Source organism: Ictalurus furcatus, chromosome 22 (genome assembly GCF_023375685.1).
Source record: "Ictalurus furcatus strain D&B chromosome 22, Billie_1.0, whole genome shotgun sequence".
NCBI lineage: Eukaryota > Metazoa > Chordata > Actinopteri > Siluriformes > Ictaluridae > Ictalurus > Ictalurus furcatus.
The window spans coordinates 15,309,631-15,325,891 of NC_071276.1; the positions used below are offsets into that span (position 1 = coordinate 15,309,631).

Consider the following 16,261-nt stretch of genomic DNA (forward strand, 5'->3'; position numbering starts at 1 on the left):
TTGATTGATTGATTGATTGGATTGATTGATTTGTAAGTGTTAAGACCAAACTGGTGGGGTTTTTTTTTTTCCAGTATGGAGGAGTGTGAAGCGTTGTGCACTCGTCTGGGAATCATGGTTAATGGGCGGTTCAAGTGTCTGGGCAGCATTCAGCATCTCAAGAACAGGTGGGTACAGTTGAGTTTGCACACCCTTAAATTCTGTGTGGGAAATCGTAACTTTTTTTTTTTTTTTTTTTTTTTTAGAGTTTACAAAACAGAAGTCCAGCTATATGTAATAATGTTTCCTATTTACACCTGGTATAGAGTAGGAGTATTCAAGTAAAACTTGTAAGGGTCCAGCTACATAAAATTCTTTTCATATGGTCAGTGTAAACAACTAGCATGACCGAATGGCAGCAACAGTTAGCAGTAGTTTATTACCTCATGGCTAAAAAGACAATTTGAAGTGGTTATGTTTTATAATGGCGCTTCAAACTGGCACTTTTGGCTAGCACCATGGACCATGAACAGATAAGACACCTGTTTTGAATTTGAAAATGGTAAATGGTCTGCACTTATATAGCGCTTTTTTTTTTTTTTTTTTAATCTTAGAGGTTCCAAAGTGCTTTACACTGGTTCTCATTCACCCATTCACACACACACACACCAATGGTAGCAGAGCTGCCATACAAGGTGCTAACTTTCAATTGCGAGCAACTTGGGGTTCAGTGTCTTGCTCAAGGACACTTCGGTATGTGGAGTCACGTGGGCCGGGAATCGAACCGCCAACCCTACGATTAGTGGACAACCCGCTCTACCACCTGAGCCACAGCTGCTTCATTCTTTTTATATGAAAAAGACAAGTTCAGTCAAAGTCCACGTTTATATTTATATTTTGTCCATTTTTATCACTTATAATAATAGAGGAATGTTTGTAAATCTTAACTTACATTAAATCTCTTGGAGGTTCATCTCATTTTAAAGTAAAGGTGTGCAAACTTTTGCACTCACCTGTAGTTTATTAAACACAGCAAATAATATTGGTTAAATTGCACTAGTTTCTATTTCCAGTATGAGTGTACAGTATGAGGCATTTGATCTCACATCCACAGGTTTGGGGACGGTTACATGATCACAGTGCGCACCAAGACGACTGCTAGCGTGAAGGAAGTGATCCGCTTCTTTAACAGGAACTTCCCAGAGGCCATCTTAAAGGCAAGGCTTTTATTTTTATACTACTCGTTGCCATTTTTATTATGTTTACTATATCGTTACTATTAATTAATACACGTGTTTCGATTGTTTGTTCAAAGCTCTTTATTTACGTTACGTTCGTGTCAAGCTGTAAACTGGCTGCAGAAGGAAAGTGGGAGGAAAAACCTTTTTTATTACATTTCCTTCCTTTTATTTTCGCTCAACTGTAATACTAAAGTGAGGGAGATTCACAATCAGGATTTGCAGTGCTTGTGGAGTTTTATGGAGCTGTTTATGGACCCTTTCGCTTCTCAGCATTAAAGTCATGCTATAGTACATCGTGTACACAACCACATAAAACAGAATTATTAGCACCAACAGACTTTTAAGATTTCGAGTTCTCAAACATATACATGCATACGCAGGGTCGCTTCTGAACATTTGGGGGCGCTAAGCTATATCCGCCTAGTAGCATTAAGAATAATAATAATAAGAAGAAGAAGAAACTATTATTTAAGATATTTATTTATTTTTTTATCCGGCATTCCTACTCTTCATTCTGTTTATGTGTGTGTGTATTTATTTAAATCCTGTGTTCTTATGGGGCCCCCTGGTGGCCCTAAGCAACTGCTTATACCACTATTGGCTAGAAATGGCCCAGATGGGTGTGTACAACAACAACAACAACAACAATAAACACATTTATTTCTAATTTCTAATTAATTTAATTGAATTAAAGTAGTTAAATATTGCATTCTTGTGAGGGCCCCTGGTGGCTTGGAGTGACTGCTTCTATCACTTTTAGCTAGAAATGGTCCTGTGTGTCAGTATATCTGGCTATGGAAGCCTTGGCCACAATTTTGGCATCTGGGTCTGTGAGATCTGGTTGCCGATAATTTCTGAATCTGTACGTGGAAGTAGGAGGAAAAAAATCTCTAATTTAAAATAACAGTGATTTTCTCACAGCTGTGCAGTGCTACTGTGATGTTGAGTAAAGTCAATACGTGCCCAGTGAGTGTGTATGGGTTTAGTTTGCAGTAACAGGTTTGTAACAGGTTTTTGCTCTCTCACCTCACAGGAGAGACACCACACTAAGATCCAGTACCAGCTGAAGTCAGAGAATATCTCTCTGGCTCAGGTGTTCAGTAAGATGGAGCAGGTGGTGGAGGTGCTGAGTATCGAGGATTACTCCGTCAGCCAGACCACCCTGGATAATGTAATACCAACATTTAATCATTCTGTGATGAATTGATAGAGAGATACAGTGCTGTGAAAAAGTATACTGTTTTCTTTTGTTTTCTAAAAACAAAATCTAAGATAAAACAAAGGCAACCTGAGTAAATACCGTTTTGAAATGATAATGTTATTTATTGAAGCAAAAAACGTTATCTAGTACCAACCGGGCATGTGTGAAAATGTATTTGCCCCCGTAGTTATTAATTCCCCAAATCTATGAAACTGCATTCATAATGGGGTTCAGCTGGACTAGACACAACCAGGCCTGATTAATGCAGACCCTGTTCAATCAAATCAACACTTAAATAGAACTTTTTCAACAGCATGAAGTTGGTTAAAAGGTCTTACTGAGTAACACACTATGTCAAAGCTGAAAGAAATTCCAGAAATGATGAGGAAGAAGGTGATTGAAATACATCAATCTGGGAAGGGTTACAAAGCTACATCAAAGGCTCTGAGACGCCAAAGAACCACAGTGAGAGCCATTATCTCCAAATGGAAAAACTCAGCACAGTAGTGAACACGCACTTTGATGATCCTCAAACCTTTTGGGAGAATGTTCTGTGGATTGAGGAGTCAAAAGTGGAACTGTTTGTAAGACAGGTGTCCCGTGACATCTGGCGTAAACCAAACATAGAACTCCACAAATAGAACATCATACCTACGGTCAAGCGTGGTGGTGGTAGTGTGATGGTGTGGGGATGCTCTGACGCTTCAGGAACTGGGCAACTTGCAATAATTGAGGGAAACATGAATTCTGCTCTGTACTAGAAAATCCTAAAGGTGAATGGCCGGTCTTCGGTCTGTAAGTTGAACAATGATCCAAAGTATAGGAGTAAATCCTAGTCCTAGAAGTAAGTGAAAGACTGATCTCCAGTTATCGGAAGTGTTTGGTTGCAGTTATTGCTGCTAATGGAGGCACAACCAAATTTTAATCTTAAGGGGGCAGTTAAATAAAACTGTATTGCATGTTTACTCAGGTTGCCTTTGTTTTGTGCTGTTTCGTTTGAAGATCTAAAGCTATTTACAGTAGTATGAGATATACACAAAAACAGAAAAGATAGATAGGTAATTAGATATGAATAGAGACATTTTTCCTACTATACTGTAGAAAAACTGTACTATATATTTTTTATTATTTTGTACAAAATATTTATTTATCTTGAAAACAATTGTGAACTCTGAAAGCAGTTTTGCACGCAGTTCTTATTTTTATTCTCCTTTTCAATGCTAAATCATTTCTTTTTCCAGACATTAAAACTAAAATGATCATTAAAAAAAATGTACTACTTTTTTAATGGCCGTTTGTTAGAAAACGTACATATTGTCATATTATAATAGTGTGTCAGAAATTTCAAGTACCGTGATATATTTTGGTCACCCCTTATACAAAGCCTGAGCTTTTAAGCATCGGGATTAAAATATCGCTTTGTAAATTTTATCGTTTTTGTAGGTCTTTGTGAACTTTGCCAAAAAGCAAAGTGACAACCTAGAGCAGCAGGAGATCTCCCCGAAGAAAAGCAGTGAGTCGCCCCTGCAGCGCCTGCTGAGAATCCTGCTGCCCCGAACGGCCAATACTGAGCTGAGCGCTCTGGTCAGTGAGGAGCCTGAGGAACTGGAGAGTGATGACGATGAAGGACTCATCAGCTTTGAGGAAGAGAGGGTGAGATGAAGAGCAGGATTTTATACAAATATATTGATACATACGTAAACCACACGCAACATTTCTATCACCACAACACATTTCCATCACACGAATCTCAGAGAAGTCTTCTTTTACATATATCTTTGTAAACTTATTTTTTTCAATGGTAGTGGAGCATGTTCAAGCGTAAAGCAGCTTTTACATAATTCACACAAACTTCATTTACATTTACATTCAATGTGCGTTGTGGGTTCGAATTCTGCCTCCGCCCTGTGTGTGTGTGTGTGTGTGTGTGAAGTTTGCATGTTCTCCCTGTGCTTCGAGGGTTTCCACTGCGTACTCCAGCTTCCTCCCACAGTCCAAAACACGTGTTGGTAGTCTCACTGGCATTTCCAAATAGCTTGTAGTGTGTGAGATTGTGCCCTGTGATGGGTTAGCACCCTGTCCCCACAACCCTGTGTAGGATAAGCGGTACAGAATATAGATGGATGGATGGAAGGAGTCTCCAGTGTCAGTGCGGGAGAGTTTGCACTTTACTATTTCTCAATCACATGACAAGCTGTGTTTTTTTCCTTTTCTTTCTTTTTAATCCTTTTATGGACAAATTATTTATACACACATCCAGATTCTTTGATATTTTCTCCCATTTTTTTAAATGAAAATTGCATGAGCTATGAATATATGAATATTTTGATTGTCTAAATATTACTTGTATTAAAAAGTAAATGGATTGTCCGTGAGTAAAAAGGCTTAAATTTCAGTATATCTGAAATAATAATATTTATATATATATATATATATATATATATATATATATATATTAAAGTAAATCATATCTTCTAATATCCAACATTTTTTAACATTCAGGTCTAAAAATGTAACGTTGAAGACAAATATTTTAGAAAATATCATTTCTGAACATAAAATTTACACAGTTTCGGGCTGTTGCATGATGCAACAAGGTAAAAAAAAAAAAAAAAAAGATTATCTTCCCAAAAAACAAAAACGAACTAGTTTTTAAAAATCCCAGTTGAGTTCGGCACAATATTATATACAGTGCCCTCCACTAATATTGGCACCCTTGTTAAATACGAGCAAAGAAGGCTGTGAAAAATTGTCTTTATTGTTTAACCTTTTGATCTTTTGTTCAAAAAATTCACAAAAATACTCTGCTCTCATGGATATCAAACAATTGAGAGAGAAAAAAAGAGTGGCTGCTGAGAAAACTAACGTTTACAGGTGTCATGATGCAAGTACTTCTTTTGTGGGAACTTTAAATGGTACTATAATTGGATAAGAATGATGTCATTTTTTAATAATTAACACATTGTAAGGTTGACAAATTACTGTAGTATAAGAAGAATAAAACACTTTGGGAAGTACTGTTATGTTACGGCACCATCCAGTCATTGATTATTTTCCCATAACAGCACGGTCCATTGTGTTTGTGTTTTATTCCTTACTTACAGTACACTCGATTATGATAATGAAGTACTCAAAGACTTTGGTTTTTCTTTCTTCTTAATCCTTTAGGTGCACTTGTCCTTTAACACAGATACTCTTTGCTGAAACAGCGACCTCCGTCACAGAAACGTGAAAAAAACCACAAAGTAAAGACTTTCATCTGACCAAGGGAAGATGTTCCTAATCCACTTTCTCCATGGGTCCATCTGTCTGGCCTTAAGAAGAGACGTGCTGTTTAATCCGTGTGCTCTGCGGTAGTGGAGCGAGCGTACAGGCTTCCTGAAGACTACAGGCTTCCTGATCAGAGCCTCAGACGTGGTGCTGCTATAGAGTGCTTTTGTGTTTTGGAGAAATGGTTATGGTAAATATCCCTCTTTTAGGATGGGATTAAAAATAAATAAGTAAATAAAAGTTTATTAAACACGGTCAGAATTTTTTAAACACAGAATTAAAAGGACTTACAACAAAAAAAAAAGGTTCATGCTGTTCTGAACTAGCGCTTTACAGCTGTTGATGTCATGAGATAACATATCATCCCTGATAAACGATGACTGTTTGGGGTTCCTTTGTATCATGTGGTTTTTATGACTGATTTGTTTTTCAGCTGAAACGCTGATATAATTCTTTTTTTTTTTTTGTAAAATCCGATCTAACCTTTATTAATATGTTGAACCTGCCTTGAGAGCATGCTATATAGTCAAGCCTGTGGTAAGTCCTATATTTTATCGATCGATTGAAATGTTTTTAAGGCACCTGAACGTATATTTACAATTCCCGGCGTACAAATGCACCTTTTACGGGAGACATTTATTGAAAAACCGGTTTGAGGTCGGTTGTCAAACCGATCCGAACCATCCCTGACCAGGGGGACGGTACGAATAAGGCGTCAAATGTTTCGTGAATGTAAATGGCATGAAAATGTTTTGCACAGATCGGTGCCTCAGTGAAGCGTCCTGAATTTCCTGTTTTATCTGATGAACGGAGCACTTTGTACATTTTCCTTTGAATGTCCGTTGTGTAAATTACAGCCTACGACAGTCATCGCAGAGACGTAAAGTCGCGTCGCTCACACTTTCAGCTGACGCGTACGTTATAGAGACAGAAAATGTCCTCGTTAACCGTTTTGCATTCACTGTGAAGCCAAAGGTGAATTTCTGATTCACTCTTATTGAAAATGGATCGATTTCAGGAGATTTTTTCTGTTGTTGTTGCATTTGTGCAAATTTACTTGATAACATGATGTATTTATTTTTTTTCCCCGTAATTCATTTTGCACTGTATTGTGTGCTAAGGACTTGGAGGAAAAAAAACCAACAAAAATGTGTTATTTTTTGAAAACTGATGTCCTGATGTATGCAGGATTGTACTCACTGGAAGCTGTACAGAAATGTTCGAGCTCTGCTATAGTGTGATGAGTGTTTAACTCTGTTCAGTGCTCTCGCTTTAACATAACGCTGGTCTGTGAAGAAAACCTCATTTTTAAATAAATGTCCTCTATTTTAAGCATAAATAAATAATGAAGGAAAGAAAGAAAAGGAATCGCTAGGTTTATGTACATAAGGATGACCCCTGAGCATCTTTGTGTTTTATTTTTCATGTAATATGACCAAAGGGAAAATGAAGCATATTTTTCGATGTATGTACTAAATGTGAGTTAATTGCATCTTTGCTACTGTTGTTGTAAATAAGAGGTACATGTTCAAATGCGCTGATTAATCCGACTTCACATATTACTATTAAGACACCAGCAAACAAAGAGGGACGTTTAGTGAAGTGCTTTTGGGTTTTAGATTTAGTTTTTAACTCGGGAGCAAATACGTTCAAGCATCACTGAATTAAGTGCATATTCATGGATAGAATTCGTCGATGGATTTTCTTCCATGCTAATAAACCTTGTTTGATTTCCAATCCAGACTGACTTGTAACAGACTGGCTCGCCTTTTAAGCTCGTTTCTGATGATTACGTTTCCATATTCTTGTGATGAGCTGTTCAGGTGTTTTTAATATGAACAGGAAATAAAAAAATACAATAATAAAAAAGTGTTGAACTGTGTTTGTCTTATTAAAAAGTAGCATTTATTTATTTATATATTTATTTCAGAGTAGGGTTAAAAGGTTTAAAATCATGCAAGTTTTAAAAATCATACTTCATAATTATTTGAGTTAATAAAAACAGTCAGAGTTGTAGTAATTGCACTGATAGTGTTGGAGGGTTACAACAGGAATGTGAGCAGTCATGTCAGTGTCAGGAGAGTCATGTGTCACATCCATCGTCAAAAGCCACCCCTGTAGCAGAGCGCTTCCTGCACGAACCAAAACAATTATTTCATCATCATCATCATCACCATGTGTCATCATCATCATCACCATGTTGCATCATCATCACTATGTTGCATCATCATCATCATCATCATCACCATGTGTCATCATCATCATCACCATGTTGCATCATCATCACTATGTTGCATCATCATCATGTTTCTATCATCATCAACGTTTCATCATCATTGTCATAATTTATTACTATAGTGCTTTTTAATATTATTATTATTATATGTATAGCACTTTATAATAATAAGACAATAATAACAATTATTATAAACTTCTATAATATGATTATTCTGCCTATGAAGATTATTATAATTTATTAATATAGTGCTTTATTATTATTATTATATAATTGTATAGCACTTAATAAGACAATAATAATTCTAATATAATGAAAAGCACTATAATATGATTATTATGCTTATTATGAATATTATATTTTATTACTATAATGCTTTTTAATAATATAGTACAGCACATTATTATTATTATTAATAGTCTATCATGTATTATTATTTTTATTAGTAGTAGTATAGCACTTAATAATAATAATAATAATAATATAATGAAAAGTGCTTTATCATCATTGTTATTATCATTAATATAATTATTATAGCACTTTTAAGTATAATATTCCTTTTTATTATCATAATTAATATATTAATTATTCGAGCACTTTTAACTAATATTCCTTTTTATTTATTATTATTATTATTATTATTATTATTATTATTATTATTATTATCATCATCATCATCAAAACTTTCGATCTGTTCAGCATCAAATCAAGATTCTTCTTACTGGATTCCCTAGAAGGCGCTGAGTGTTCATGATGTAACAAATGTGTGATTTGTCACCATTTTCCCCCATTTCAACAAATTATCCAATAACCACAAAGCTTGGACGAAAGCATTGGGAGTCCAACCCGAACAAATCTTGTTTCTCAGATTTTTAACATTATGCATGGTTTGTCCATAAAGTGGAAACACTTTCTGCAGGGAATATGTAAAAAGTCTACCAAATTAATCCATGCAACTATCCACAGACTATTTATCGGCTTAGAACCTGTACCTAGAACTTTGTTACATTTCTAAAATGTGCTTTTAAACATTCAGACACTCTAAATACGTGTTCATACAAATTTGTTAAAGTCAGTCACCGTTTGGTTCCTGGGTTGATGAGTGAATCCCCTGGAAAGCGTTTCTTTACTGCTATCGTTGGGCCAGCGGGCTGTCTCCTGGGTTCAAATCCTACATAAACAAAGCTGCCATTATTCAGCATGTAGCCAACTTTTTCACCATCTGGAATGTTGCATATAAAAACGGGTACGGCAGGATGTTTCTACATACCTATGCTCCTCTTCTGTGAGGTCTTAAGAGGGCTTGATGAAGATGTGGCTCCTATCAGGGTACAAAACCCGGCCTTTACATTCAGATGGTGCTTTGACTGACTGACTGACAACACTTTATCTGTAGGTTCTGCCTTAGACACTACAGAAAGTCTAGATTAACTAGACTTTAGTTATTTCAAACTATTCACTACGTCTATACTAATCAAGTTCTTAGCTATTTTCAAAGGACAGAATCAGTTCATTTGGAATTACAACGATTAGTAAATAAAGGTGTATGGCAATTGATCTCGGACATGTTAAGGGACATACAAAGAACAAGCCCTGTTTTCAGTAGTCTCTAAAGCGCACTTTAAAGAGAAAGTACTACCGAGCGATTTTATATACCTGTATTGTCCTGTTGCATGAGACTGTCTGCCATCTTAAAGAGCAGATCTTTGAGCTCTGTCCTTCCCTCATGATCTGCGAGCCTGGAGAAAGACACATCGAAGTCTGTAGTTTCAGAGCCAAGGTGAAGCACAGCGTTATCCTCCTGCAGGGAGACAAACGCACTGCCGCTCCTGCACGCATTCCTAAATCCAGCACACAAGAGAAGCAGGTCAAACCAAGAGCAAAAAAAAAAAGGCTCATGAATGTATTAAATTTTAATGAAATAAGCAACCTTACTTTAACTTCAGGGCATAGTCTTCTGTTGATTTCAATGATAATTTCTTCTTCTGGAAAAAAAAAAAAATCTATTAAGGCAAAAATTTTATCAGTACTCTCAGTATCATGAGCCATGCTGGTCTAGGAACCCCTATAGACGCATAACCAGGCATCTGTGATAACGATCAATACATGCTTTTTATGATTAATATTTAGTTATTATAGTTATAGGTCTATGTAACGGAGTCACCTAAATGAAATGGGTTTAGAACAAAATCTCATTAACTTAAAAACAATTAGAAATCATGTTTCATTGAATCCATCTTAATAAAACTAGGAAAAAACTGTTTCAAATAAGATCCAAAATGTTTCAAATACCCAATTTATATTCTAGGTTTTGTGGGTGGGGGGGTGGGGGGGGGATGCAACAATTCCAATAAATAAACACAGCTGAGTGCAAATTTTTGCACACCCTTAAGAATAAAATAAAGAATTGAATTTATTCCAACAAGACATTTAAAGTGTCATGTTTCATGGCTGTTCCTTCATAATAACTAGTAAGAAAAAATATTAACTACTGTATGCCTCCCTATTTTCCATTTAAATACCATAGGGTATGCAACTGTGTCACTGACTGTATGGTGGTACTTACAGTATTTGAATATTTGTATTACTCTGATTAAATCAATACAGCACGAGATCAAGGCATAAAGTTCAGTGAAAAATGTTGAGAAGCCCTTATTTTGAAGAGCTTACAAGTTGTGAAAGGGTTTCCTCTGACAGATCTGCTTCCCAAACAGCTTCACCATTACTCAGTCTATAAGGAAGAAATCACATCACAACACAACTGGTGAAACCTTAATAATTAAAAATCACACCTATAATGGTATAGTAAGAAGACAAATAATCCTCTGTACTGCTTTATCAACTCACCCAATGATTATCCCTGCAGGCTTCTTTTGTGTAAAACAGACATATTTGGACAGATCTTTCTTATCTGTCAAAGTGCAAAGGACACTTTTGGACTGAGAAACAATCTGATCCATGCCAAAGCGACAGAACCACAACGGATACTTCGCAATAAATAAACCGTATTGTTAAGCCTACAAGCTACAGCCAAGTGACCCGGAAGTACCTTTTGCCGGTAACTATTTTCTGTTGTGGAAGAAACACAAACAAACAAACAAACAAACAAAAAACAGATCCAAAATAAATCCAAAAATCTTTTAGTCCTCCTTAATGATATTATAATATTTTCACAGAGGAGGAATTTTATGAATGCCAGCGCAATCGTTACCGGAAGTAAAAGCTATTTCATTGCGGTTGTAAACAAACACTGGTAATGAAATGCGAGTCGTTACATTACATCGCAAATTAGTTTAAACTCAAATCAACATTTCAAACTGAAATGAAAATTTGCGCGCTGATATCATTCTCCTGTGTTCATTAAAAAAACAAACAAACAACAACAAACAACAACAACAACAACAATCCTAGCTTAACTATCCTACATCGCTACGTTGACGTAAACATTAATCACGTGACCCGCGTTCGCCGTCCAACGCCCTGCGCCACTGTTTCTGCGCATGCGTACAGTGTGGAGCCATTCACCAAACGCATGTCGTTCTGTAGCATGCAGAACTTGTTGAAATGGGTTCCTCTAGAACCCGCAACCTGCAGGTGTTTGACACGGAGCTGAGCGCGGACACTGTGGAGTGGTGTCCTCTGCCTCAGTACTCCCACATTTTAGCTTGTGGCACTTACCAGCTTCAGAAAGACGATGAGAAGGTGAATCAGGCTAAGAAGTTAGGAGTTAAAAACTCGTCCAGCTTCAACTCAAACCTGTTTAATGCTCTGTTTGTGTTTGCAGAATCCCAGCAGAATTGGTCGACTCTACCTCTTCCAGTTTGACCAGCAGCAATCTTTCACCCCTCCACTGACTGAGATCCAGCGCATCGACACACCAGCTATACTGGATCTGAAATGGTATGAGTGTGGGTGGACTGGGAAAGACTGGTGTAAAGTTGGCTTGACGCTGGACCGTCGATGTTCGCAGAAATTAAGGGACTGTCTCTAAAGTTACACACGACATTGGTGTACAATAACATTTGAAGGGAATGACTTACAGTCACAAACCCAACTGTGAAGTGTTTGTGTAGGTGTCAGCTATAACAATCACCTTTTTAGATTAAAAAAATAAATAAAAATTTTAAAAACAAAAGACGCTTTGATCAATATCTTGATCAAAGTATGAATATAGAGTCAGTCACCGGCACATCCCTACTCAGTACTAATGAGAATATTGCCAAATTCTGATTAATATCTGAATATTGATGTGCATGTAAACATCCATCTTCTATTCCGCTTTATCCTTTTCAGGCTCACGGGGAAACCTGGAGCCTATCCCAGGGAGCATGGGGCACAAGGCGAGGTACACCCTGGACAGGGTGCCAATGCATGTAAACATGTCTGTTATTAATCAAGCCTCTTCCTCAGGTGTCATACAGAGATGTACGAGCGCCCCCTGCTGGGAATGGCCACAGCATGTGGAGAAATCCAACTGCACAGACTCTGCGACACACCAGTGAGACTTAAAACCTACTGTTGGAGAGACCTGATGTAAGAAATATTACCCTGATTGCTGTTTAAACCCACACATTAAGTGTCCTTTGTGTCTGACATCACTGTTGAGTAGGATAGCAGGTGTGCTTTGGAGCGTGTCTTAAGCACGGAGCTGGGTCCGAACAGATTAGCACTGTCACTGGACTGGTCAACGGGGAGAGGTGACAGGTAAGAGGTTCTACGCTTTTAAAGCTAAACCTGTTCTATATACACACACGTGATACCCGGTTTAATATGTGTTGTTGCTGCTGTGTTTGATTACAGAACCGACCCCCGGGTGGTGACCAGCGACTCGACCGGCTCTCTTACGGTGCTATCTCTGGCCGAGGAGAACCTGAGTGCTGTGTCTCAGTGGAAAGCTCATGACTTCGAGGCTTGGATTTCGGCTTTCAGTTACTGGGACACGCAGCTGATTTATTCCGGTTAGACATGAGTGGGCCTTCTTTGTTGTTGTCATGCTGCCATCTTTCCCTTTATATAAACCATGTATATAAACTTGTTTAGAAGACACTACCTTTTTTATATCGAGTAATAAATTGTTCAACTTGACATCATTATACAACAGCAGACACAGATGCTCCTACACTCTCCTCAAGATAGTCAGAAACCGTCTCAGTTCACCGATTATCCGTCCTAAATAGTATCCGAGATTAGAGTTAGCGTGTCCCGAATCGTAGTATGTTTAAACAAGTATCCCAGAGGTGCCCAGATGGTCTACTATTTCCAGTAGGTTTTCGAAGTTTGGCGCCATGGACACTTTTTTTTTAGCTAATATTGCCCACAATTCCTAGCATGAGGGAAGAGGAGGAGGAGCTTTGTAACGGTTTGCTTCACCGAATTCAAGGACGCAGTTTAGAGAGGTGGAAAAATAAATCAAGGGAATGATGAATTAAATGATATGGGATAAATTCTAAGTCATAATGAGTGAAGAAAAGTGGAAATGCAATGAGGTGACGGGGTGCGTAACTAGGCAACAGCGTTCTCTTCCATTACAGGACGTGTTAGTATGGCCCAGTACTTTCATACATTTTTTTTTGCTACACACTCAAAGTGATGTACTTTTTCTTCACCAAAAGAGTACGTATTTTAGTGCATTGTATAAGTAGGCGAATTGGAATTGCAGCATATGAATATGCAAATTGAACATACCCCTAACGCTAAATGGACACACCGTCTTCACCAGCAGATTTTTACGCTGTTTCTTACAAAAAAGTAAGTAAAACTGCCGCAGTGAGCATTTTCTCAAATCAAATGAATACCCTCAAACAGATCTAATCATTGCAAGTGTGCATAAAAATATAATTGCGTCTGATTTAATCTGATAGAAAATGTATCATGTGAGTTCTTTTTACGAAACATTTTCTTTCTATTTATTTGTAATGTGACGTCCCAGGTGGTGATGACTGCAAACTTAAGGGCTGGGATCTCAGGATGGGTCCGTCTTCCCCCACGTTCACCTGTAAAAGGTGACTGATTTTACTGCAGATCCAAAGATCGAACTGTCCTTATGTCGTCATCGCGTCTACCGTCATTTATTTTATGTCAAAATCCTATTGTTTGCGTCTTCCTTCACAGGCATTCGATGGGCGTGTGTAGCATACACAGCAACCCTCATCGAGAACACATCTTGGCTACAGGCAGGTAAAGCAGCTCCAGTTTCACTGCCACATACATGAAGGATGAAGATGGGCCACGCTGCTGAATCGTTTTACTTGATTCCTGTTTCCTTTTTGTGTTCACTTTAGTTACGATGAAAACGTGCTATTATGGGATGGCAGGAACATGCGACAGCCTCTCAGTGAGACGGCAGTGGGTGGAGGAGTGTGGAGACTGAAGTGGCACCCTGTTCATGAACACTTGCTGTTAGCTGCGTGCATGCACAACGACTTTCACATTCTGCACTGCCAGCAAGCTGCCGGTAAGCCGAAAAGGACGTCCCATTCGCTCCACAGTCTCTAACGTTATTAAAATAGACCGTATTAAGCTATTGCACAAACTAGTCTAGTGGCGGTGCAAAAAAGGCTCGTATTAATATCCTTATCTATAAGCGAGTGTGTGCTCCAAAAACAATGACAAAATTCACATTTCATATGATATGTGATATATGATGTATGCGTTGAAATTTACAGTCTCTACCACCAATACGGATCAACGTTTTTTGATGACATCATTCTGAACTTCAGCGTCTCATCAGATTTTCTGTTCAATCAAATGCTCTATAGAATCTTACGTGTTCCGCCAACAACGTTATAAATATCACCTTGCCAAAGTTGCAAGCGTGGGTTGTAAACGTGTGTGGCTGTCCGAACGTGCGTGTTTTATAACTTTAAGTTGGTTAAGAAGGAAATGGCTTGAGTTCATTCACTATGAAGGAGATATTTGTGCCAGCTCACGGCTTTGTGACGGGCATTTGTCCATGATACTAATTGTCTAAAGTACGGCTTAGCCTGGGCGGTGAGGTAAGCTAAACGCTGTTGGCTATTTAGAAAGGTGGAGAAGCCACTCGAGATGTCCCGCCCTGACTTCCTGTTTCAGTGGAAATTAGGTCAACACATCTAATGTTACTGCGCTGTCAAAGGCACTTCATGGGGACTTTACGCTAGAGGTGCGCTTTAGGACCGCGATCAAAAAAGTTGGCGGGCTGATATGAAGCTCGCGGGATAAAGGAAGTCTAGAAAGACTTCACGTTGTGTTTTCTTGGTAACAGGACAAGCTGTAATTTTACGTTGTTAACTTCTTGAGAGAAAAAGTGGCTGGTGAGGGAACGACTCGTCACATGGACGTTACAGCTGTAAATGGATAAAAAACAAACAAAAAAACAAAACAATGCATCTTGCACTAATAATTTTTGTAATGGTTGGCAACTTGCTGTTGTATATGAGAAACAAAACACTTTGGCATGCTGTTATTGGAAAACTCCAGTAAGTCCACTTTATGTCTGGACACCTCACACCTATTTTCCTACAACATAATGCTCATATTTTATTTCTTACTGCTTTTATCATGGTGGAAATGGGATTAAATGCTAGTTTAAAAAAAAAAAGAGATTCTACGGAGTTATTTTTTCCTATCAGCTGTTTTTTTTTTTTTTAAGCTCTCCATGTTTGCTTTAACAGATGGAAATGAAGGCCCATGTCCAATCCTGGCTTCTTACATCCTTCACAACTCGTTAGCGTACGGAGCTGACTGGTCTCGGCATCCCCTGAGCGGCCCTCCACCCTCCACTCCTCCTACAGAAACACCAGCTACCATCACCCTCGCAGAGCCCAGAGGCCACCTCAGGATCCAGTACGAATCCCCGACTGCCAGCTTCGACACCTCACTGGAGGACGAGTGTGGACGCTACATCCCTGATCACACCGCCGCTGTCTCGGCTCCGGTTCCCGTCCCCAACGTCGGAGACGACTCCGCCTCGTTATCCTGCCTGCTGGCGTCCTGCTCCTTCTACGACCACATGCTGCACGTGTGGAGATGGGACTGGAGTCCAGAGACTGAGGCACAATCAGGAAAGACCGGGCCTACTCCCTCTTCTTGAGTGGTCTTTTTTTGAATGCACACAGAACTATGGGTTCTTTTGAGAATAGACAGGGTATTCTGGGAACTAAACAGATACTATAGATAATAAATATCCAGAAACAGAACTTTTTATGTTGTCCTATTCAAATGGGGTTGTAGATCTTCCAGTCATTTCCTTCACGTGGAATATTTACATACTTTTATATATTTTAGCTATGCACAGAACACACATTTATAATGAATACAGATATCAATATCAATAAATTACACTTGTATACTTGT

At 38.2% G+C, this 16,261-nt stretch overlaps 3 protein-coding genes across 5 annotated transcripts in view; 2 read left to right on the forward strand and 1 right to left on the reverse strand.

Moving 5' to 3' along the window:
- The window catches only part of abca2 (ATP-binding cassette, sub-family A (ABC1), member 2), a 77,519-nt gene extending 69,971 nt beyond the window's left edge, over window positions 1-7,548 (forward strand). For both annotated transcript variants that reach the window (XM_053610726.1, XM_053610727.1), the window contains 5 exons: window positions 75-167; window positions 1,094-1,196; window positions 2,254-2,391; window positions 3,865-4,074; window positions 5,590-7,548. In XM_053610726.1, the coding sequence (XP_053466701.1) occupies window positions 75-167; window positions 1,094-1,196; window positions 2,254-2,391; window positions 3,865-4,074; window positions 5,590-5,625 (580 nt within the window). In that variant the 3' untranslated portion in view covers window positions 5,626-7,548. The remainder of the gene's footprint in view (window positions 1-74; window positions 168-1,093; window positions 1,197-2,253; window positions 2,392-3,864; window positions 4,075-5,589) is intronic.
- A 25-nt stretch (window positions 7,549-7,573) lies between these two features.
- paxx (PAXX non-homologous end joining factor) lies at window positions 7,574-11,729 on the reverse strand. Of its 2 annotated transcripts, none has more exons than XM_053610733.1 (8): window positions 11,606-11,729; window positions 10,775-10,996; window positions 10,598-10,658; window positions 9,863-9,912; window positions 9,584-9,768; window positions 9,198-9,248; window positions 9,008-9,098; window positions 7,574-7,823 (listed from the first exon to the last, which is right to left on the reverse strand). In XM_053610733.1, exons 2-8 carry the CDS (start codon window positions 10,885-10,887, stop codon window positions 7,775-7,777), a joined length of 600 nt encoding a protein of 199 aa, XP_053466708.1. In that variant the 5' UTR covers window positions 10,888-10,996; window positions 11,606-11,729; the 3' UTR covers window positions 7,574-7,774. The 2 variants fall into 2 exon arrangements, with proteins under 2 accessions (XP_053466708.1, XP_053466707.1); XM_053610732.1 differs by lacking the exon at window positions 11,606-11,729 and adding an exon at window positions 11,139-11,373.
- Window positions 11,394-16,261, forward strand: dph7 (diphthamide biosynthesis 7). Its single transcript, XM_053610731.1, has 9 exons — window positions 11,394-11,629; window positions 11,712-11,827; window positions 12,338-12,425; window positions 12,537-12,631; window positions 12,728-12,885; window positions 13,857-13,929; window positions 14,039-14,104; window positions 14,209-14,381; window positions 15,580-16,261. The coding sequence occupies exons 1-9, from the start codon at window positions 11,492-11,494 to the stop codon at window positions 15,996-15,998; spliced, it is 1,326 nt and encodes a 441-aa protein (XP_053466706.1). The 5' UTR covers window positions 11,394-11,491; the 3' UTR covers window positions 15,999-16,261.

Excerpts from the sequence above, each read along its gene's own strand:
- paxx (XM_053610733.1), bottom strand. The coding sequence starts at position 10,887 with ATGGATCAGATTGTTTCTCAGTCCAAAAGTGTCCTTTGCACTTTGACA. Across the intron at positions 9,913-10,597 it reads AGGAAACCCTTTCACAACTT|AAGAAGAAATTATCATTGAA; the intron begins GTAAGCTCTTCA and ends TTTTTTTTCCAG. Across the intron at positions 9,099-9,197 it reads CTCACAGAAGAGGAGCATAG|GATTTGAACCCAGGAGACAG; the intron begins GTATGTAGAAAC and ends TTGTTTATGTAG.
- dph7 (XM_053610731.1), top strand. The coding sequence starts at position 11,492 with ATGGGTTCCTCTAGAACCCGCAACCTGCAGGTGTTTGACACGGAGCTG. Across the intron at positions 12,426-12,536 it reads ACAGACTCTGCGACACACCA|GATAGCAGGTGTGCTTTGGA; the intron begins GTGAGACTTAAA and ends ACTGTTGAGTAG. Across the intron at positions 14,382-15,579 it reads GCACTGCCAGCAAGCTGCCG|ATGGAAATGAAGGCCCATGT; the intron begins GTAAGCCGAAAA and ends TTGCTTTAACAG.